The sequence below is a fragment of the Limulus polyphemus genome, unplaced genomic scaffold, assembly GCF_000517525.1.
Source record: "Limulus polyphemus unplaced genomic scaffold, Limulus_polyphemus-2.1.2 Scaffold304, whole genome shotgun sequence".
In the NCBI taxonomy this organism is placed as follows: domain Eukaryota; kingdom Metazoa; phylum Arthropoda; class Merostomata; order Xiphosura; family Limulidae; genus Limulus; species Limulus polyphemus.
This window is the reverse complement of record NW_013665914.1, coordinates 426,460-449,639: the sequence shown is the minus strand read 5'-3', so window position 1 is coordinate 449,639 and position 23,180 is coordinate 426,460. Positions and strand designations below refer to the sequence as shown.

The 23,180-nt window shown below is 34.9% G+C and overlaps 1 protein-coding gene across 4 annotated transcripts in view; it reads right to left on the bottom strand.

Annotated features, from left to right (window-relative positions):
* LOC106457215 (ecdysone-induced protein 74EF-like) overlaps positions 1 to 23,180 on the bottom strand; it is a 133,017-nt gene that overhangs the window by 17,027 nt on the left and 92,810 nt on the right. For 3 of the 4 annotated variants that reach the window (XM_022383052.1, XM_013916608.2, XM_022383050.1), the window contains exons 4-6: positions 9,312 to 9,515; positions 7,722 to 7,826; positions 6,075 to 6,194 (exon numbers count right to left, since the gene is read on the bottom strand). In XM_022383052.1, the coding sequence (XP_022238760.1) occupies positions 6,075 to 6,194; positions 7,722 to 7,826; positions 9,312 to 9,515 (429 nt within the window). The remainder of the gene's footprint in view (positions 1 to 6,074; positions 6,195 to 7,721; positions 7,827 to 9,311; positions 9,516 to 23,180) is intronic. The other variant, XM_022383051.1, reaches the window with a different exon arrangement.

Here is a 23,180-nt window from a genome sequence, read left to right as displayed (position 1 = left end):
CAGATGGGAAATCGTCGACTTGGCAAACGGTTATACCGAGGAAGTTACGGGAAGTTGTGCTGCGCCAATCCCATGATAATTTAACAGGAGGGCATCTCGTGGTTAAGAAGACATTGAGTCGCATACGACAAAGATCTTACTGGATAGGTATGAGGCGAGATGTGGAAGAATGGTGCAGGACATGCAGTACATGTAGTGCTAAAAGGGAACCCAAGCGTAAGGGACGCCCACCTTATGAAGAGTTGCCTGAGAATGTGTCAGAGTTTGTGAAAGTGTTATCAGAAAGGATGGATGATATTCACCATCAAGTGCGTTCAAACTTGAAAACTTCTGCTGATTCGATGAAGCTATCTTATGATAAGAGATCTACTGAAGTCAGCTTTGAACCAGGAGACAAGGTGTGGTTGTATAATCCCAGGAAGACCAAAGGAAAGTCTCCTAAGTTGTCTTCTCCATGGGAAGGCCCATATGACATAGTGGATCGTCTCTCAGGCGTGACTTTCCAGATAAAATGTGGTCAGCGAGGTAAGCCAAAAGTGGTGCATGTCAATAGGCTTTGGCATTATCACGGTCCAGGACATTTCAGTTGGGACGAAGTGGACAACAGAACAAATGACGCTGCCAAAGACGTGCCACCTGAAGAAGCCACCGTCGAAGAAGAAACTCTACTCAGTTTTGAGAAGGGAAATGGTGAAGCTCTTGATGAAGTTACTACCACTGATGTGACTATTACCGACGATAGGACATTTCCTGATGAAGCAGATGAACCCCATGTGAAGCAGAAGCCAACGAGACGGAGACCAGTACGGAAGAAGATACGTCCCGTAAAATTAAGAGACTTTGTTGAATTGTAATTTTGTGTTTGTAATTCTGTACATTTAATTAAGTTATTGTTAATTGTTATTGGTTTATTGTAAGTGCTATTGTTCGGGACGAACAATACTAAGGAGGGGCAGTGTTGCGTCAGCGAGGTCACGTGACTAGTATCACGCCACCTCTTTCTAGAAATCTCGTGATCCTTCTAGATGTAGTGTAGTCTTGTATATAAGACCGGCCACGAAGCGACGAGGCAATGAGTAATTGAACTGCAGTCATAGAGTGTATAATTGAGTATTGTTGAAGTCGAGCATGTGAGACGTTTGTAATAGCGCGACTGTTGAAATTAAGTGTAACGCAAAGTTATATTCAGAATAAATAAACCAGTTTTATTAAGAAAGGACTTGTGTCGCTAAAGTTTCGTCGGAACGAAGTTATGGAAAATTAACTAACGAACGGAGACGTAAGAATATACAGTGACGTACGCAACTGTACTAAATCGTTAATTGGGTGCTGTTGTTGTTCACTATTTTAAGATGTTGGTTATGGTTATATAACCGAGCACTATCGTGTTTAACCTTCAGGTTTGCAGTCTAGAATAAATTTGATTTGGTGTTTTACAAAAGCCTTCACCTACACCAACGTTTCTCAAACTGGGATCTCGACCCACAAAGGGAGATCGCGAGATTATAAAAATATTGCGATAACGGATATATTAGAATATGAACAGTAACTTTATAATAACTAGGCAAACGGCGATTTATAAGCATAAGTAAGAATTTTATTGATGGTCGAACATACTACATAAGTAAGAATTTTACTGATAGTGGTATGTTCCACCATCAATAAAATTCTTATTTGTTCTTATAAATCGTTGTTTGCAGTTTTGAAGGTACACAGCTGGGTGAATTAGACCTGTTTTTGAAAAAGAAAAAAAAATATATGTGTAAATATAAAAAACTATAAAGCATCTCAAATAAGTCCTGGTACTAGTACCGCCTTAAAAAATAAGTTATGGTACTCAGTACCGGTGAGTACCGGCAGAATTTCATCCCTGGTTGTTTGCCTACCTATTGTTATATTAGAATCCAGAACAACTAGACACCGGACAACTGGACATAAAAAAATGACGAAGTAGGACATTTAGACACCACTTGTTTATTATCAAAGAAAACAATAATTACAATAATGTTCTGCATTATATGACCTGTATGTATCTAGGCTTACTACATTACCAGTTTAATTTACTCCTTTATATAAACTGTATAGATCTAGGCCTATTTTATCAAAATTTTAAATTTACTCCATTATTTGACCTACAAAAATCTAGGTTTATTACATTACCAGTTTGATTTACTCCTTTATATAAACTGTATAGATCTAGGCCTATTTTATCAACATTATAAATCTACTCCATTATTTGACCTACAAAAATCTAGGTTTATTACATTACCAATTTGATTTACTCCTTTATATAATATGTCTGCGGACTTATAACGCTAGAAACCGGGTTTCGATACCCGTGGTGGGCAGAGCACAGATAGCCCTTGTGTAGCTTTGTGCATAATTAAAAACAAACAAACAAACAAACAATCCTTTATATAAACTGTATAGATCTAGGCCTATTTTATCAACATTTTAAATCTACTCCATTATTTGACCTACAAAAATCTAGGTTTATTATATTACCAGTTTGATTTACTCCTTTATATAACCTGCATGGTAACCGGACAACTAGACAATTATTAGATGTCTAAATATCCTACTTCCTCATTTTTTTGTCTAATTGTCCAGTTACCGTTATATTAGCATAATATGCTTCCTTCCTCAAGTACAGTAGCTTGTTATCACTTATGCGCGTGTGTGGGGGTCTTCACAGCCTGAAATAGTTTATAAGGAGGACCCAGTGAAAAAAAGGTTGAGAAACCCTGACCTAAACAAAAGTTCTGTTAACCTTTGGACGTTACAACATTTCAGGCAACACCACTAAACTGTCTTCTTTATTAACAGTATGAATGAAAATACATATAATGAAACTTAATTTATAAAATCATGGCCAAAATATAACTCTACTTACTTAATTAAAATTAAATTTGAAAAATCTTCTATAACAAGTACTTTGCAAAATCAAAATTCCTTAATACTGCCTTATGTATGACACTAAATAAAATCACCAGTTCTCACTCAGATACACCCCCATTCCCTTTTAAATCAAATTAGGTTTTTATGCTAAGCTGACTAACAAATTCTGTATATGACGCAAATAAAATTGAAAACCTTTTGTTGCTAACGTAAAAGCAATCAGCATCTGAGGGAATTTTTGTCACGTGATATTTCATTTAGTTATCATCCCGGCGCAATACACAATCTGGTGTTTCATATATGAAGTTGTGAACAAATTGACGTGACTACTTCTACATTTCACACAACAAACAAACGACTACCTTTTCCTACACTGTTCAAATTTCAATATATTAAATATTAAACTGGATATATTTTCGAGGATATTAACTGCGAATGTACTTAATTGGTCAATATATTTTCAGTAGATTGGTATAATTTAATTGAAATCCTTGTACGAGCTGTCTAGAATATTAAACACGTCATCCTGATTCTAATTATTTCTAACGCAAATGTCATTTTTATTCGAAAATTCCAATTGCTCATTATCATATTTTAAGACATCAATGAAAGTGTGGAGATGTTCAGCGTTTTCCCATCTCGAACCTTAGACTCTTCGATTCGTAACTCAACATACTAACCACTAAATCATGCCCAATCATTTAACCTAAGGATCCAATAAATTAACAGATTTTGTTGTTAAGCGCAAAACTACAAATTGGACTATCTGTGCTGTGGCCATCATTGGTATAGAAATCCGATTTTTAGCGTTAAAAGCCTTCAGACTTACTGCTGACCCAGCAGAAGGGCCCATTAATAGTCTTTCTTCATCATAATTAAGACACAAATAACAGACAAATTTTTAAGTGTTTGCATGAGTGTGTGTATCCAAAGTCCATTGAATGACTTAATTATTAGTCTTTTTCATTTGTGTTACAAACTCTTTCTTTATAACCTAGCAAAAGATAAGACTAATAAACATAAATATCTATATTATGAACCACGGTAGTGGTTAATAATGAAGATCGCCCATTTGTTCTTCTTTATTATTATCTAATATTTTTCTGCCAGCCAACAGCAAAAATGGCTGTGAGTATTGTAATACCTCGCAATATTGCGTATTATGTAGGGTAGTTTTTAAGTTTATTTGACTATTTAGCAAATAACAGCGGCTGTAATAACTCTTTCCGCACGGGTCAAAGGCCATGTCATCGTGCTTGTTGACTCGCATTCAAAATTTTATTGAACTACTATTTTATGAATTTATGTCATTAAGTGTGGTATCAAACTGTGAATTATATATTATCTAATTTATTAATTTAAAAGTAAATATTAAAACAACACATTTAAACATAGGTTTTTGTGTGTCACGTGGTGTGTTGAATGCAGCACTGGTTCAAATTAGATGTTTGTGATGTCAAACTACAAATTCTATAGTTTTGTACGAATTAGGAACTCAAACTGACAAGCTAAAATATAAGATAAGAACCTCCTATATTTTTTGTTTGCTGAGATATCGCTCATGTGCACAGAATGAAACGCAGTGGCCCCGCTCACCTCTTTCCAATTTTGGAAACGGTCCCTTATATAAGCTCAGAAGGTCCCCCTAGTGGCTTTCTCAGCCATTTTGGAGTATTAGAGACGCCATCTTATTCTTTCGAACCAAGATTTCATGGAGGTAGATATGTCTTTGGTTTGTTCGAAATTTCATATTTTTTTTAGACCGAAATGCAGTTTGTTTTCTAAGCTTGATAAATTATAATGGAATTCTGTGGTATCAATATAGTAAGTTATGATTGTTTGGTTATCAAATGTATATATATGAAACCTAAAAAAAAATTTATCTCATTTCACATCCTCCATGCGCAAAATTTCTTAAGGCTTAGCAAGCTACAACAGGCAGCAACCGAGTACAAAGGTCGGCACTAGAAGAGATAATTGTTCGCTTTACTTCTTTATTTGCTGTTCTATGTTTTAAGGAAAATAAGTTTAAGAAGTTATTTGTAAATAGTAATAATTTATATTCATATATAATGTGTAATAATTGAAATGTGACAATATTTTACAAAATACTAATCCACTAAAACACAATCAAAATAGGTCACTTTGTTTAGACTAAAGATCAGTTTTATATTATTGGATTCGATAACATGAGTGCACGTGGGCCGTGTCATTATAACTTCTGTATTGTGAGCCAGGCACTGCTGAAAGGTCAACAGAATAAAAATAATAAATATATATAAATATATAATGTTATGATATTTAAGCTATTTAGTCTAAACATTTATGTTTTCGTGTTATAACTTGTAGTTATTCTAGAACGATAAAGGCATAATTTATATTTATTTCCTAATTCTTTTTATGGTTACGAGATCGGTCAAATAGACCAATCCCGTACAGATATTCGTTAGTGAAAATAACAGATAAAATATAAAGTTTTTCTTAAAAAACGTTTGAAAACTGTCTGAACATTATAAGGATTTCGCATGTGAAATTTTAAAATTTTCTGATGCATAAAGTATTTTTAATCTTAAAATGAAAATTACTTTGCATGTTGGATAGGCAACATGGGGGAAAAAAAAGGCATGGGAAAACATTGCTTTAGAAAAAATCAAAATTAAATATCTTATTTTTCAAAAACTACATACTTATAGGACCTTTCATCTAAAAATTTAAAAGAATTTCATACACTAGTTAAATTTTTGTAAAGAACTTTCACAATAGCCGTCCATTCTGCATGAAGCCAATCCAAATGTTGTCATTGTTTTCTAAGAGAGCATCATACACCAACTACGTATTTCATTAAACTAAACTTTTTTTAAATAGGACAGTATTGCTATCATACTGTAACGCTCCCACGGCTGAAAGGGCGAGCATGTTTGGCGGAACAGGAATTTGAATCCGCTACCCATGCCGGGCCAGAACGGTAAGAGTTATTCACTTTAGACCTTTATCTCAAATTTGTCTTTGTATTGTCATTCATTTACCTTCGAAATAAGTTGATTCGATACAAGCACAAAACATTATAATTTATTTCTTTGATATTCGTTTTAAACCTCAAATACAAGGCTACTAATCTAAAAAAGAGTGAAATGTAAGAGGAAAATACTAGAAACTGACAAGCTGTATTAACTTACATTCTGGATCAGAATGTTTCCGTTGAGATTGGTATGTTTGCGGCGTCACCTGGTAGAGGGAATTATAGTACTGTGTACTTCCAGGTGAAGGTGAATCCGCTATTCTTGGCGAAACTGAATGTGGGTAAAACAAAAATTTTGTATTTTCCATACATTGTTACACAAAAAAAAAATCATTAAAGAATACTTAACTCCAATGTTACACGTCTTCACACAGAACACGCAATAAAGTCTCACTCATTGAACTTTATTCTATACGAGTACATAGGTACATACTGAATTACAGAAAAAAAAAGTAATAAATTACAAGTTTTCCATACAGTTTATCGAATAACATCAAATGTCTACCAGATGCCAAAACATTTAAATAATAAATAAACACAACTTATGGACTTTTTATCTGCGGATTTCTCGTGTGACTCAAAAACATAGACCATTAAGTTTAACGAATGATATTGAATAGGGAAAAGATATTACAAGGAATAGTATAACATGACTTGCAACAGGTAAAACGTGACTGAAACTTGCAGGGAATACAGACTTTTTGTAATTCAAATAACGACAAAACATCAAAAAAAAAAAACTGAGGCGTAATATTGACTTAGTATTATATACTTAACACTACATGCAATTATTTTTCTCAACGTAGAAAGAGAATTGGTATATATTTATTTATACAGCTTTGGTGTGTTAGATATTGGTAAAAAACGCGACGAATCACTTTCCCGAACAAGAGAAATGTTTGTTTCCTTGTATGAACCTAACATATAACACTGAGGTTTCCAAGGTGCTTTGTTTTGTTTTTCCCCAAGGTAGCGGATTATATATATATTTATTTTTTAAACTGTTGTTGTTTATTATTAAGCACAAAGCTACACGAAAGGCTATCTATGCTCTGCCCATCACGGATATCGATACCCGGTTTCTAGATATATAAGTCCACAGACGTGCCGCTGTGCCATTGGGGGACTTTTAAACCTGATTATTGAAATTTGTCATTGAATGTAAGTGAAAACTTTAACCAATTTTCAGTAATTATCATAATGTTTTTTTCCCAATATAACACATTCTAAAACAAAGCAGTGATAGCTAAAATAATACATTAAGAAACTCTGCATTAAAACCAAAATGCTTAGGGCAAAATGAATAAAAAGTGAAACTCCTATTTCAACTAAACAATGAACACTCCGAAATGCTAAAACTTGTCATTAGCCTTCACTATAAGATAAAAGAAATGACAGAGAAGGGACAAATACACGAAGTATTATGAGATGCGAAGGCAAGTGTTAATAATATTCCAAACTACTGAACGCAATGGCTCACCCCAACATCCCCCTGTTCATAATATATCGGTAAGCTTAAGTTAATATAGATACAGAATGTTGTCTATCTTTCCACCCACCCCTATCCCCATCCATCCATCTATATCAAAATAACTTAATAATGCGCATCACATATGCAACTGGCCGAAATTATATTTTCTTGATAAATATGTATATAGAATATTTTTTGCTATTAAGATTTCAAGATTAGAACGAAGACACTTTTATGATCATAATTGAATTTCCAACATAAATCGATAAAAGCTTTCTGACTGTTTTTGTTTCTGACAAAATAAAATATAAAAAAAGAACATCAAACACATACCTGATAGTGGCTGCAGTCTGGTTTTGGATTCGTCAGTGCTCAAGTGACCACTGCTACTGTCCACGTCAGAAACTCCACTGTCAGCTGGACTTGGAGGCAGAGAACCTAGTGCAGAAATATTTAGTTGCAACAAAACTTGGTATGGCCTAAAGATCTCGTTACTACAACTTGATTCAACTTGGATCGAAGAAGATAAACTGAATTAAATTTATTCCTGTTTATAAAGTATAGAGTAAAAATTTCAGAACTGTGTGATCCATAAAACTTGTAATCATTATTTAGAAGTCCATTATGAAAACAAAATTCAATCATTTACCAAATCTGTTTAAGGATTATCAATCAAGATGATAAAGGCTATAAACAAACATGATTTTTAAACTATGTATGTTTGATTTCAGTATTTAAGAAAAGGCAACTATGACGCATCCAACACACGAAAGTACGATAAGTAATCATATCACATTCGCTCTAGGAACGTTAGGGTAGGTATTGATAATAAAATAAGGTTAGATCATTTAATTAAAAATCACAAAAAACACCGAATTAACACAAAAGAAATCCTTGTACAATCCTTGCTTTTTTTAGCAACATAAGTTTAGTCATCGTAAGTTTATTACAAACGTGTAGAAATAAACAAACTTTTTCGTCGAGCTGATGTTTTTTAATATTAACAGTAAAATTACATTGGGAACTCAAAGAAGTTTTGTTTAATTGTGGTTAAGCATAAAGCTACATAGTGGGCTATCTGTGCTCTGCCAATCACGGGTATCAAAACCTGAATTTTAATGTCGTAAGCCTGCAGTTTTACCGCTGAGCCACTGGTGTGCCACAGTGAGTTAGTTACTTGGAGTAGCGAGAGATTCTGGCTTCAAATCTAAACACTTAAGACGGGTATGGAAGAGGTGGTAAAAATGTTTAAACGAAAGAAACCATTCAAAAGTATGAATAATTCAGTATCATAGGCGTTTCCATTGGCCAACATTTTCCCGTTTTCCCCATCCCCAGTGGCTCAGCTGCAAGTCTGAGGTCTTGTAAAGCTAAAAATCGGGTTTTGATACCCGTGGTAAACATGTTGAAAGCTGTCATTTTGAACATGATGACAGGTGACATGTAAAGTCTAGCAATGATTTTCATTCCTTGTGTAAGAAATCAAACAAAACTGTTTTACAATAATGTAACATACTTAGAAACATATTAATGTCTTTGATAGATTGTTTAGGCAGAGTATTTATGATGAGACTTTGTAGAATGGACGCAACTGCCTGTTGTAGAGGCACAAGTGTAGAGGACGACGTTTAGAAAGTCTTCCGCCTTTCGTCTTCAGGCGGAAGACTTTCTAAACGTCGTCCTCTACACTTGTGTCTCTACAACAGGCAGTACCCGTTCTCTCTACAAAGTTTCATCATATTAATGTCGTTTTTAGCTTCAACTAGCTGAACTATGATAAGACAAAATGAAATCCTACAACAGGACTGTGCATAATTGAAGTTTCAATTTTATGATTGTGCTCCTGAGTCAGATCTAGGGATAATCCAGGTTCATTTTCTAAGGTCATCAGAGAACGGTAAAAACCCACCAGTGCATACTTACCTGTAGTGGTACTGCAGGACACGAGGGATTGGTAGTTGAAGCAAAATGAAAATGGAAACTCCCGAGGATCCTGTTGGAAGATACTCTGTAATTGGGTTTTTGTGTCGGTTTCAGGGCTGGAAGTTTCATACTTGAGTAATCTTTCTGCTGCAAACTCTTGATTTGACTGCTTTTCTGAACACATGTTCACGTCGCGTCCATTCACTAATCGGAAACAACAATAATTAAATCCAAATTATTGTTTACGTTACATCACATCTATGGGAAATTGAATTCCGTGTATATGAACAAGAAAGCAAAATTGATATCTTAATTATCATTCCGTAGGTGCTACGCCAAAACAAGAGTTGGGAGGTTAAAGTTGTTTCTTGATGAGTTTTAAAACTCATTTATTAAAATATTTATATGTGGCAACCTCGTTGCATAGCTATAACAGATCAATTAGTGAAGTATAAAGAAGTGAAAATGTAAAATATACTCAGAAAACTGCGTAGTGTATGAACTATTTACATCTAAAAACATATCCATACAGGTGCCATATATATCAATAAAGAACATCTCGTGTCCTTGTGGGTAGTATTGATATATAATGATATGTATCGACAGAAAACATGTTTATGGTCTGACAGCTATTAACAGTAAAAACGTTAATGTTCTGACAGCAACGTGTACGTGTTCTGATAGGTAATGACAGAAAACAAGTATACGTTTAGCATGTTCTGCACCTTTCCTTCGTTTCGAGTTTCTTACAGAAATAAGAAAGATTTATCATGTTTGTTCACTATGTTCTAAGTCTTTCCTTCGTTTCGTGGTGGTTAGGACGCTCGATCCGCAATCTAAAGGTCACGAGTTCGAAACCCTGTTACACGGAACATACTCGCCCCTTTTAGCCGTATGGGCGTTATAATGTAACGGTCAATCCTACTATTCGTTGGCAAAAGAGTAACCTAAGAGTTGGTGGTGGGTGGTGTTGACTAGCTTGCTTTCCCTCTAGTATATCACTGCTAAATTATGGACGGCTAACGCAGACAGCCCTCGTGTAGCTTTGCGTGCGCGAAATTCAAAAACAAACTTAACAAACAAATCCTTCTTTTCTTACTGAGAAAAGGACTTCATATGTATACGTTCACCATGTTCACATGTCCTTCCTTCGTTTCTTACAGAGATAAAAAGGACTTAGCATGGAGCGCGAAGCAATATCAACATGTAACAACACTAGCCCATTCCTCGGCAGATATTAATTCACACATAAGTGTTGTACACACTGCTCTTAATAATTACTCTATGACGTAATTTCTACACTGCGTGATGATCGTTCTAACACCATCTTACAATAAGTGAAACTTAGTTATACATATACGCTAATTCATAAGCAACTGAGAGTGGTTTATATATTATTATTATTCCATTACATTTTGTCAGCACACAATTCAATCCAATCACAAATTTCCCCAATTAAGTTGAGTTTTGGTTTCAAAATGATTTCTCACAATAAACGTACTGATTCTGAAACGAATATGGTAGCTGGAGACAGAGTTAGTTTGTTTGTTTTAAAGCAAAACCACATTGGGCTATCTGCTGTGTCCACTGCGAGGAATCGAACCCCGGATTCGAGCGTTATACGTTCGTAAACTTAACGCTGTCCCACCGGAAGACAATAGAGCTAAAATATCAGATAAAGAGATTAAGGATAGAAAAATAGAAAGTCAACTAAGTTGAATTTTAAACTGGTCATTTTCACATTAATCTCGCTTGTATTTTCTTCATGGTTTACATGATGTTTTGGTCTCCGTGTCATGAAAATAGGCCTAAACTGCTACTCCAATTGTTAAAAGTTTACGAGCCTCCATAGTGTTTGCCTGCAAAACTTGAGGTAAAATTGATTTACTTCCAACTTTAATCTCCACAGACACGCATGTTGTTTTCCACAACTATGAATTTTTGACGTGTTTCATACATATTAGACCTCTACACGTGTAAAAACTAGTTACTGAAAGGCCTGATCGTGTGACTGCCTCATTGAATGTGTGTGTGTGTAATTTTCCTTAAAACGTAATTATCAAGTCTCCTTTTACGTGCCAAAAAGTATTAAGAGATCTTCTGATTGAAAAAGTTTCATTAGTGAGGGTGAAAGAAACACTAAAAAGTAAAAAAAAGAACAACAAAAAACACCGTATATGATATGACTGGGTTTGAATGAAAGTTACAATAATATAACATTTTATTTACAACGTCGTTACTAAGAAAGTCCGAAAATAACACTCTATGTAACTGCAATAACAAAGGGCGTAGCACCCTATCCGCAAAAATGCGGACGGTTTACTCCAATTTTATGGTTGTCGTTGTTGTTACCTAAGGAAAGCTCAAGTTCACCATTTAGTTTTACCACAAGTGTATCTATCTACCTATTCAGCATGGAACGTAAATTTTTGGCGTTCGACAAAAGACTCATGGTTACATATGTTTAAGGACCCAGCAACACCCCAGAATAATAATATAAGAGAAGCATTATCTATTTTCGAGTGTGTGTTTTTTCTATCATACATTGCACATTTTGAATCACAGCCTTGTTTTTTAAACCTATTGAGCCGACATAATGACCTGTAAATTTCTAAATGATCAATGAGCAGGCATGGCGACTTGTAAATATCTAGTTAGTACCGATAGGTTCAACCGCATCAGATTGACTACATTTTGCAAATAAGATCTAAAGCATTGTTGTAACTTCGGTCTTTGGCTGGGCGGGCTATTTTAAAGTATTAAATTTGGTGAAAATAATTCGAGGTCCAGTCAACATAACGATAACCAATTAGTTAATTTATTCAGTAACGTTTCCACAAGCTGCCTTCACTTGTACAATATTGTTACTTGTAGGCCTAAGGAAATACCACGCTAATTGTAATACCTAACATACAAATAAACTTACTTGTACAATTTCACGACTGATCAATTAATTAATTGAATATATATATGCGCTATCTACCACGGATCCAAATACTTCACTAAATCTTTAATGAATTACTAACAACAAAAGTAACCCAATAATAATTTACTATTCACAATTAGTTTATTTCAAACAAGGCATTGACTTAATGCTTCACTTATTCTCGTATTTATAGCTTTCTCTTGCCTCTGATGTTCCTCGAATTTACTAAATTTTCCTGACGTCAAATTAGAACTTCTAGGCCTACTCTCACAAACTTACCTGATCTTAACGTTTTACACCATCTAGCTAACATTTTAAACATTGTAAGTTTAGCTTAAAACAGTATTATTTAGGAATGGTCTATAATCATAATAGTTACAGTGAACGTATGCAGTATTTATGTTATATTAGACGCATAACTATAAAGGAAAAATGAGTATGCAAGACCCGTATAAAACTTGGCGATAATCGGAGAAAACAAACAAACAAACAAAATGCAACGTACTTTCTTCTGGCGAATCACACAGATTTAAGGGTTTGTGAACCCGTTTTTTGGCAGCACTCCATCCAAATTAAGCGAAGGTCGTGTTTGTAATTCGTGTGCAAAATTGCAAGTGTAGATGAGGAAAAGTCGTATTAAATACTCTTCATGTACTTAAACATCAACAACAAAAAAGCCTTTAAAATACTCTTCCAACGTTGTCGTTTTAAGTTTTTACGAATGAATGCAAACCACTGACAACAGTTACGGTATTTAAAATATTTCTACATTTTCACAGGTTGCTTGTTATGCTTTACTATCCACATTATTAATGCTTCACAAGAAAACGCTGCCTATTCAGCTTATAAACACCTGACCAGAGACATGCATATAATGATTTCATCCACATTCAGGTTTTGCTTCCTTAGTAACTGGCGATTCAGCTACGAGTCTCTCTACACGATAGTCCATGACTCAAAATTAAATCATTCAATAAAGTAAAAAAAAAAGTTTCACGAAAAACACGTATTTTATGAGTTCTACGGCCGTTCTCAAGGTTAGCTGGAAACCTACTAACTTGTAGTAAAAGTGGAGGTCGAAATAATTGGCCGGGCGTTAGTTAGTTTTTGTTAGTGAGTGATCGGCTCACACACTGTTGAATTCAGGGCGGATTTCGTTGACAGTGTTTACAGTCTTGTGATAACCGTTAACAAGTAATTATACATATTTAAACTATTGAGTTGTATCGATTGGCCTCATTTCGGGTACTTAGGACTGGTCAACCAAGACAATGTCCAGTGACATCTGTGGTCACTCTGCTTCTGCTCAAAATCTCACCATTCAAACTGTAAGCGTAATTACTTTGTTGCCGTTCTTCATTCTGAAGTCAACTTGTAAATAGTAGATTCACAAAGAAGACCCGACATGGCCTGGTGGATAGGGCGCTAGAATAGCAATTTTAAGGTCGCGGGTTCGAATCCCCGTTCCATTCTTGCCCTTTCAGCCATGGGGACGCTATAATTTGACAGTCAATCCCACTATTCGTTGGTAAAAGAGTAGCACAAGAGTTGGCGGTGGGTGGTGATGACTAGCTGCCTTCCCTCTAGTCTTTCACTGCCAAATTAGTGACGGCTAGCGCAGATAGCCCTCGTGAAGCTATGCGCGAAATTCGAAACAAGCCAAACCAACTTCACAAAGAAATTTCAATGACCTCCTAGTTAAGGGTCACGTTGCAATGGTGCACTGCATTCTGCTGGAAGTAAAAAGAATGTGAACTTTTCACCAAAAATTTGTTAAAACACAAAAAAGTTCACAACGGCTTTGTCAGATTATGTGCATATTAGTGAAAAATCAAATTCATGTATTCGCAACAAAATGACCACTCATTAACTTTTTGACTAAATACCCAAAGAACAGATTAAACTTATGAACAAAAACTGATAAAATATAAATCAATAAGTGAAGCATTCCTTTGCAAAAGAAAAAAACACACATCTAAACCCCTTTCCCCTGTGCTAATAAAGCAATGGTTCCTCTGATCAGGGTGACAACAAATTCAATAAATCTATCTCATCCTATGAAAAATTACAGACATAATTAAAAGAATAAAACTTTTTGCATAATATTTGGAAATTTTCAACGCAGTTCACAAGCGAAACCATATAATAGTAGAGAAATAAATACTGTATATAATTCATGCCAACCATACTTGTCTAGTTAGCACAGAAGCATCATACAAATGTTTTCCACAATCCACATACTTTGTATATTTCCGCGTTTAAAAATAACAACAGCCTTGCGACATACTATTGCTACGTCACTGTCAACTTGCACTTGGCGGACACGTGCACTGAATCTACCAAAAAAAAAAAAAAAAAAAGAACGTAACTACGAAAATGATTTAAGTATAAATAGAAATGAAAAACAAAAACAACATTTTAAATCACTGATTTCATTTAATCAAATCCAAATTTCAGGAAAAAGTGACGTTGCTCATCTAAATGTTTAGAAAAGTATTTCTAAAAAAAATCATATTGGGCCAAGATTTGAAAAATCTATTACTAGGTGCATCCTAAGTTCTTAAAACCTGCTTACACCAGGCGGCACCACTTACACAACAGTTCTCTTTCTCTCTTTATGAAGGCCAAACCGCCTCTGCAATGTGTGCCTAAGTACTGGGAAAAGAAAGGTGAACGTCCGCATCCCTTGGCTTTAGTGGGCGATCGAGCAGGCTTAGCATGCTCAAGGTTACAGACACAACGGATCAGTCTTCGAACTTGGCTGTCTAACGGTATAACACTAAAAGTCACAACTTCCAAACTTACGATTAACACTTTATGTATCTAAGTTACTGCATTAGTCTTGAACACAATCTCTGAAATAGCTTTCACCAGTTTCATACAGTTTAAACAAAATTGCGGAGAAAGTACTGAAATAAACTCAGTAATAACCAATCGAACGAGTACACAATGTCTTGTCAGTGATAAAATAAAATTTAACTGAGGCTCTGATATCTTCAAAACTAGTTATGCATTTAAGGACTTTAAATATCATATATAATTGAAAAAGCTTAGAAATAACATAATATACTGTTGTAAGCTATACTTTTAATATACAGGGAGCTAATCACGATAATGATGCACTATATTTAGGATGTTTCATGACAATTAAGAATACAAGTTTCGTGCAGTATGTAGAAACAAGAGTACGATATAAATACGAGAATGAATAAAGCAGTTATTGAGAAGTCAATGAGTAATCAATGACTAAGTTATTCAGTGCCAGTTTGACAGTGAGAGTCATTGCTTCTGTGATTCAGTTACAGTTAGATAGTGAGGGTTAGTAAGTTTGTGATTGAAATTCTATAAGATCCATATCTATGAATTAGGCGTACATTACTTTTAAGTAGTTCTGTGATACGTTATTTGAACCAATGTATTTGAAATTAGGCCTAAAAGTAAATGTAACCTGTATCAAACTCTATTTACTTATTGGAGAAATAAATTAATGTGATATCGTTATATGAACTACATTTAGCATTATTTTGACATATAATCCAAAAGAACCCGACCAACGATAGAACAATTCCCAACAATAATTTCAGAAGTGAGATTATGTAGAATATAGAACTTTGATTAAACTTCAATATGACAAATCGACCATAAAGCAAGATCTACATTTTGCTATAGATGATGAAACAATTAAAAGAAGGTCAAGAAATAATTTATAGAATACTAAAAAAAAAAAAGATAAAGTGGTGAAAGACGAGAATTTAAAGGAGGAGTTAAATGAAAGAGTTGTAGTATTTAAAGAAGAATTAAGAACAACAATATGACACTAACAAAAGAAACGCTGTAATGACAAAATTGAAGAAGAAATAAATGACAAAATAAAACATTTGGAAAATTAATTAATAAATGTAAAGATCAAACCAGCCACACCTGTTTTGACATCTGCCAAAAATTCCAACCTAAAACACCATTTTACTATAAAATATGGAATAGCAGGAACTATTTGGTCTACACCTGTTCCGCTACTGCTGTACCATCTATAACTGCAGAACCTTCCTGGTCTACTCCAGTTATGTCACCACCAAACCCAGTTCCAGGATTGAGTTGGACAGTTCAACATTACCTAGTCGAGAAACCAAAAAACTATAATAAAAAAGTACCATTGGAGGCAAAGCAAGCTCAGTTCGAAAAAAAAAATCCAGATGCCGAAAACCATGTGTTAATGAAGAATGTAAGCCTGTGAAAAGAGGGAAGCACAAGATAATAAAGACGACCAAAATAAAGAATATCATCCAAAATGTGACATCCCCAAGTAATGACGAATTAATGTGGTTTAACGTTAACTCAACTTAAAGATGCTCAGACAAAAAATACCAGTTTGAAAAGAATTATTCAGCGGCTTAAGAATTGTGCAGAAAAATTCTCATGACAAACAGTCACTACATACAGACCGAAGACAAAGCTGTACTGTGTACAGTAGGATTCATTATGCCTGGAGGAGGGCTTGCTATGGCGAAAATGGGAAGATACCAGTGAAAAGAAACCACGAAACAACTACAATAGATACTTCCACAGTTTCTACATTTCCAAGTACTCTGCTGTCTCCACAACCTTACAATGGGTCGACTCTTAAGTTTTAAGAAGACGTTGGAAAGAGCAAGAGTATGCTTCTACTAAGTTGGGTTCCAGGTATCTGTCGAGAATTGGTGTAACGCCAAAACGAAAGTAACATGTAATGCCGCTAGTAGCACAGGTACATGTATTGGCTAGTAATCAGTACACCTGCATGTCGGATGACGCACGAGCACACCGTCCCAATATTCCCTTAAAGCTGGTAAAATAAATGCAGCGCAAGATGCAAATACCTTTGGTAGCTGGCAATAAATCATAAACTCATCCTACCATATGTGGTACTACTGAACTGTAGCACAAGTAAGGGAATCCAGGCCGCTGCAACATACTAACACAATTCCTCAATACATCTGAAGTAAAAAGAACTATTTCTGGCAAATGGTGGGATAGGTTACATTCCCAGCTAAAGAGACGAGTAAATTATATATCTTATTGAATGGTAGCAATAATGTTACATTAGAAAAGACAAGCATCAAGTGTAAAGTGTATCATCTTTTTGTTGGTGTTTTTTTTTTCTTTTTCTTTAATGCACATTTTTGTATTGTTGTTTCATCAGAGGGAAGAATAGATGTTACGTGAGGAATGCGTGGTTTAACGCCTAGAATTTCAAAAATAGTTTAAGAAACGATACGAGTGATATAAAACGCATGTTAGGTGACACTTAGTTTGTTCATAAAATACAAATTAGGGGCTCATCCGACGGAGTGGGTCTAAAATGGCAGAATCCCTCCCCCCGAAGAAAAATATATAGATTTTTTTCTCTTTAAAGAACAACTGTCTGTGTGTGTTTCGTCGTTTGTCAAAAGAGAGTCTGAATGGTAAAAATGATGATTTTTCTGAAATGTCTTTGAAGTAACATCAAATGTCCATGGAATCTGTTTGAAGTGTTGCTGATATCAAAGTCCCCCGGTGGGACAGCGGTTAGTCTACGGACTTGCAACGCTAAAATTCGGGGTTCAATTCTCCTCGGTGGACACAGTAGATAACTCAATGTCGCTTTGCTATAAAATAAATACACACACACACACTGATATCAGAAAAAAAAACGACAGAAATAAAAATACTTTTTTACATAATCATAAGTTTTACAAGTTGTATGGACATTTCACTCAGCATAGAAAACACTAAAAAGATAAAGACACAATAAATCATTGCTCAAAGAAGTGGAGAGGGAGAAAATAATATATATATTAAAGTTTCGAATAATTATAAGTAATTGTTTTTTTAGCACATTATTCAACTCTAATATATTAGTTATTCATATCTTGATTAACGTGACTAGCACAGCCAGTGGCGGTTTTATTGGGGGAAGGTAAGAGCCCCCACCCCAGGAATCAATTGGCATCTCTTCTGTGAACTACTTTCGCTCCTTTGCAGTAAACTGGCATCACTACATGCTGTACCTCAGAAAAGGTATTTTGTCAATTAACTGGTACAATTTGATACCGATGACCAGTCATATCGACTGTTACCATTCACATACCACACTGTGTCCCATGTCTATTGTGTTCCACACTTTCTGAGGTGTCTCACTGATGGTCATTCGCCATAGTCAAACTCCTCAGAGCTCCAGAAGCTCCACCCGAACCACTTTGGGGCTTCGGCCACAGTCCCCTACCAGAGGCTTCAGCCTAATGACCTCCACCTAGCTCCATCCTAAATCTGTGACTGATCCTCCTCAATCTTTTTCATGTGTATGTGCCTGAGGCAAATACATACCGTAATCAGTTCATCGGAATTTTCTTCCACACGAGGAACAAATGGCAATACAATCACACCACTTTCACGATATCTGAGCATCAGTTTCCGTTGCAGTCTTTGTCTGAATGCGTGTATTTTGATGTAATAACATGCATTAAGTGATTCGCGCTTCATACCGAAAAAAAAACAACAAAAACAAATCGCACATCTCCACATTTCTTATTCTAGGAGTGTCGCTCATATCCCATAAATTACGCCCTGTTTCAAGGGTAGTACATTCAGCATTTACTTTGCTCAGCTTATCCATAAATTACGTTAGACATATCTTAAGATGAAATATTTTAATAACATAATTTGAGGCATAATGATTTATATTTGGCCACCCAACAAAGTCATCGACAAAAAATACGTGTAATAACACACACACACATATGTTATTTTCTGTTATAAGACCCCATTTTAATTGCATTCAATGTATCAAAGTTATCGTTACATCTTTAAAACCATTTAAACTATTGTAATAATGGGTTCGTCTCACCTGCTGCTCTTACACGAAATAAACGTATTGAGGCTGTTATTTTGCGTAACAATTCTCACTGTTTTATATATTAGACGAATTGCTAATTTCGAAAGAAAATTTACTTGAACACTAAACACTCAGGGCACATCGATTGAAAATTCAATATTTCCATTTTCTTTGATATAAAGTTTAGATTTGATTGTTTTCTCCTAAACACATTTTAGAAAACAAATGTCAGTGATTAAAATTTAAATGTTCACAATACTTTATGTTCCCTGTATGGTTATTTCTTATAGATTATATACGCAAAAAAGTCACCAGAATGTGTTATTTCATGTTTAAATTTTTAAGGTAAAACCTCTACCCATGTCACCTACAACCCTGACAGTAATAAGATTTGAAAAAAAATATCCAGTACTTTGGTATAAGTGATAACTTTCTAAAATTTCCCGTTAAGTAATGAAAAGTTGGTAAGAAATATATATATATATATATATTGTGAGAAGCAAACAAGTGGCGGTGAATATCTGACTCGGAATTTATCGATCTTTTTACTTCAACTAACACGCACGTGGCGAGAAACGCTATGACTCCTTACCATGCTTGGCACTCGATCGATATAGCAGGGAAAGACCCGAGTCTTTAAACCGGAAGTTGTACAGAGACAAAAATAAAGAAATAAAAAAGAAGCCTTAACACTTGAAATATTCCTAACCTTGACCAATCGTAAAGTACGGTTAATATTTAAGAACTGTGTACGAGAGTTCAAGAAAACTGCTGAGTGATTAGAAATTACAGAGCTACCAAGTGGAACATTATTTGTTGCTATTTTGACACTTGTGCCGCATGCCCCCTGGCGTCAGAAGTACATGAAGTTTCGTGACACTGAAAATCATAGGCTTAGATAGCTACGAGAACTTAGTAACGGCAGAAAGATATTACGCATGTATGTGTTTCCGTTTGTTCATATAAATACAAAACGTATATGTAGATCTATTTTTGTCACTGTTTTGTAATAAAGAGAGAATCAACAAAACTAACAGTCAACAGACTGGGATTCACTCATCAGCTTTATCTTCTTGTTTTTGTACGTATTGCAGGATTACTGATCTGCCAGGTTATGACTTCATCACCACGTTTTTTAATCACCATATACATGGTAGAAAAAAAGGTGGTAACATTAACAGGTATCATAAAGTTTGTTTTTACGAGTCTATGAATAACAGTGTCAAAGGATAAATATTCATTCCGGGTTTTTGAATTGATGGGATGATTATAAGGACGCTTGGGTACTGCGGGGTTTCTCCCATTCAATCATGTAACGTATACGTAGTTTTTTTCCCTCGTGAAATGTTTAGAGTTGATAGGTTCAATTGATAAATACCTACTCCTTGTATACTAGTAACAAAAAATCGTATTCTAAAATTGTAGGGATGGAAAAAATCAGAAACTAGAGAACATTTAGAACGGGAGGAAACTCTGCATTACCCATTCCTACATTTCACCACTCATACACTGTACTCACAGGGTACTTTAGGTGGTTGAATGCGGGAATAGGTAATGCACATTATCCTCCCATCTCAAATTATCTAGTTTCTGATCTTTATCCATCCCTACAACGCTTGTATATAACATCAACGCATACTGCAGTCGGGCTTACGTTATTTACTTCTTAGTTTTAAAAGTTTCTCAAAAATGTGTATGGACCATTTTTTTCATTTATGGTAAATCCAACGTTTGAATCATGTGTATTAATTGTATAGGTGAATATAAGTTGATCGTGCTCTGAATAAGACTGTGTTGTGTCTGTTTTCCACTTGTCAGCACAGCTATTTTACATGCGAATTGTCATGCAATCTGGCTTCTGAAAGCGTAAATCCAGCTTCCTGCCAAGAACCATATCGTGGCGGAAAATCCAAGGGCACAGCGTAATCACCCAAGTAAATTCAACCAAGTTTCTGTTCAGTGGACGTGTTAAAATTATGTTTTACAAATGATACCAACCTCCTTTTATTCCACAGTAACCTAAGTTTGATTACTTCCTTTTGTTAGCTAGGTTTAATAAATACATAAATATGTATAACTCGATGAGATGGTTTCTTGTTTGAAGATCAAAAGATTATCAGTTGAATCAATTCAATCTGAGGTTACAAAACGTATTTGTATCAGTATTTTTATGGGCAATACCTGATCATTATAGCTTTCTTTCTTGACGTAATGAACAAAACCACTGAAGCTTAGGATGTATACTTATATTCAGTGATTTTTTATTACTATTATTACAAATATAAATATACTGTGAACGACCGGTTAACGAATTACACACATACATAGAACCCTTACACCAAACTCAAGACTCTACTAATAATTCTGTGACTCTAAGGAAGTAGAGAAATAGATCGGAATAGCTGTGGTCAAAATGCGGGAATGATGGAGACAGCGTGACCTTGAGTCACTGAGCCGTTTTATTGAAACTGTTTTCCTTTTCTGAACCTAGCTTTAAGTTGGGCACCCATAGCAGTCAAAACTACTCTGTGAACATTTCCTGTTTGACAATATTTTAAACATTCAAGATTTACTTATTTTATAAGACTAACTTACAGCAGCCAGTGATTGTATATAATTTTGATATAGCTGATTAGTATAGTTCCTGAAAGAAAACAAAAAGAACTAAATAAAAGCAACATTTAAATATGTTACAGATACTTAAACATTACATCTATAAATAAATATAATCACGACATAAAGTTTCGTGGAAGTATCTTTTGACGTTATAGTCTCGGTTGCAGGGTTTTTATCTGCTAGCCGTGGTAGGAAAATTATTGGCACATGTTTGATAAAATTAGAATTTAAATATTAAGTAATTAACAATTATTAGCCATAATTTAAAAATCTTGGGGTTTTTGCTACTACTCAGAGGGTCGTGGATACCTTGTAATGAAATTCCGCATGCCACTGTAGTAAAGGCTACTTTACACAGAAATATCGTTTTAAGTAAAAAAGAAGCAGAAAACGCATGATCAATCCACTCAGTCTTAAACACACGTCACATACAACTCTACACATAAGCACAGAGAAGCATTATATTTACTACTGTACACAAACACATTATATACAAACAATGTAGATTCTTTCTTTGCATTCCATCTTATTGCACATTCCGTTTAGCCACACGAGATTCCAACATTCCAATAAATACATTCATCACTGGACAGCCGCCACTGATCATTCCCAAAACTCTGCATTTTATCCACACATGTTTTTGTTTTTCAGTAAAAGAAAAAAAAAGGGCGACATTTTTTTTATTGTTATTAACGAAAAAATATATATAATATTCAATTGATGTAATTTCTTTAAAATATTTTGGAAACTTCCTCAGCGGTTGATACTGGAAGCATAGTGAGCTCAGGCTGCGACGAAAATACTTTCAATGTATAAAATGAGAAAAACACTGAAATGTTGAAAAGATCTTTTAAATGCTATTTGTTGAAGGTTCCAGCATATTTCTTACAGCGAAACATTCTTTAAGGTTCATAGGCGTCGACAGTGGTATAAGCCGATTTCATATACTTCATGAAGATATATTTATTTCAAATATACATAAGCAAATTCATTATTTCCCGTTTCATTCATGGAAGCTGAAATAATGAATTTCTTCTAAAATCCCTAACTTTATGATAGAAACTCTTAAGACTAGTTTTAATTTGATATGAGAAATATTAAAAAGAAAGGGTAGATCACAGAAATTAGTTTCTGTGTGAACTACAGCGGAGTAAACTCTTTGAGTTAATTTCCTGCTAGTTGATGAACTGTTCATAAATAGAGAAAGCATACTAAGATTTTCAAAGCGCCTTCCAGTTATTAATTTTGACCAAGATACGTGAACAATTTTGTCTCGTTTTTCTAATACATGGGGGAAGTGGGGGGAGGGGGGCTCGACTCGGAATCTGAGGGTCGTTGGTTCGAATCCTCGTCACACCAAACATGCTCATCCTTTCAGCTGTGGGGGCGTTGTAATGTTACAATCAATCCCACCATTCGTGGTAAAGAGTAGCCCAAGAGTTGGTGGTGGGTGGTGATGACTAGCTGCCTTCCCTCT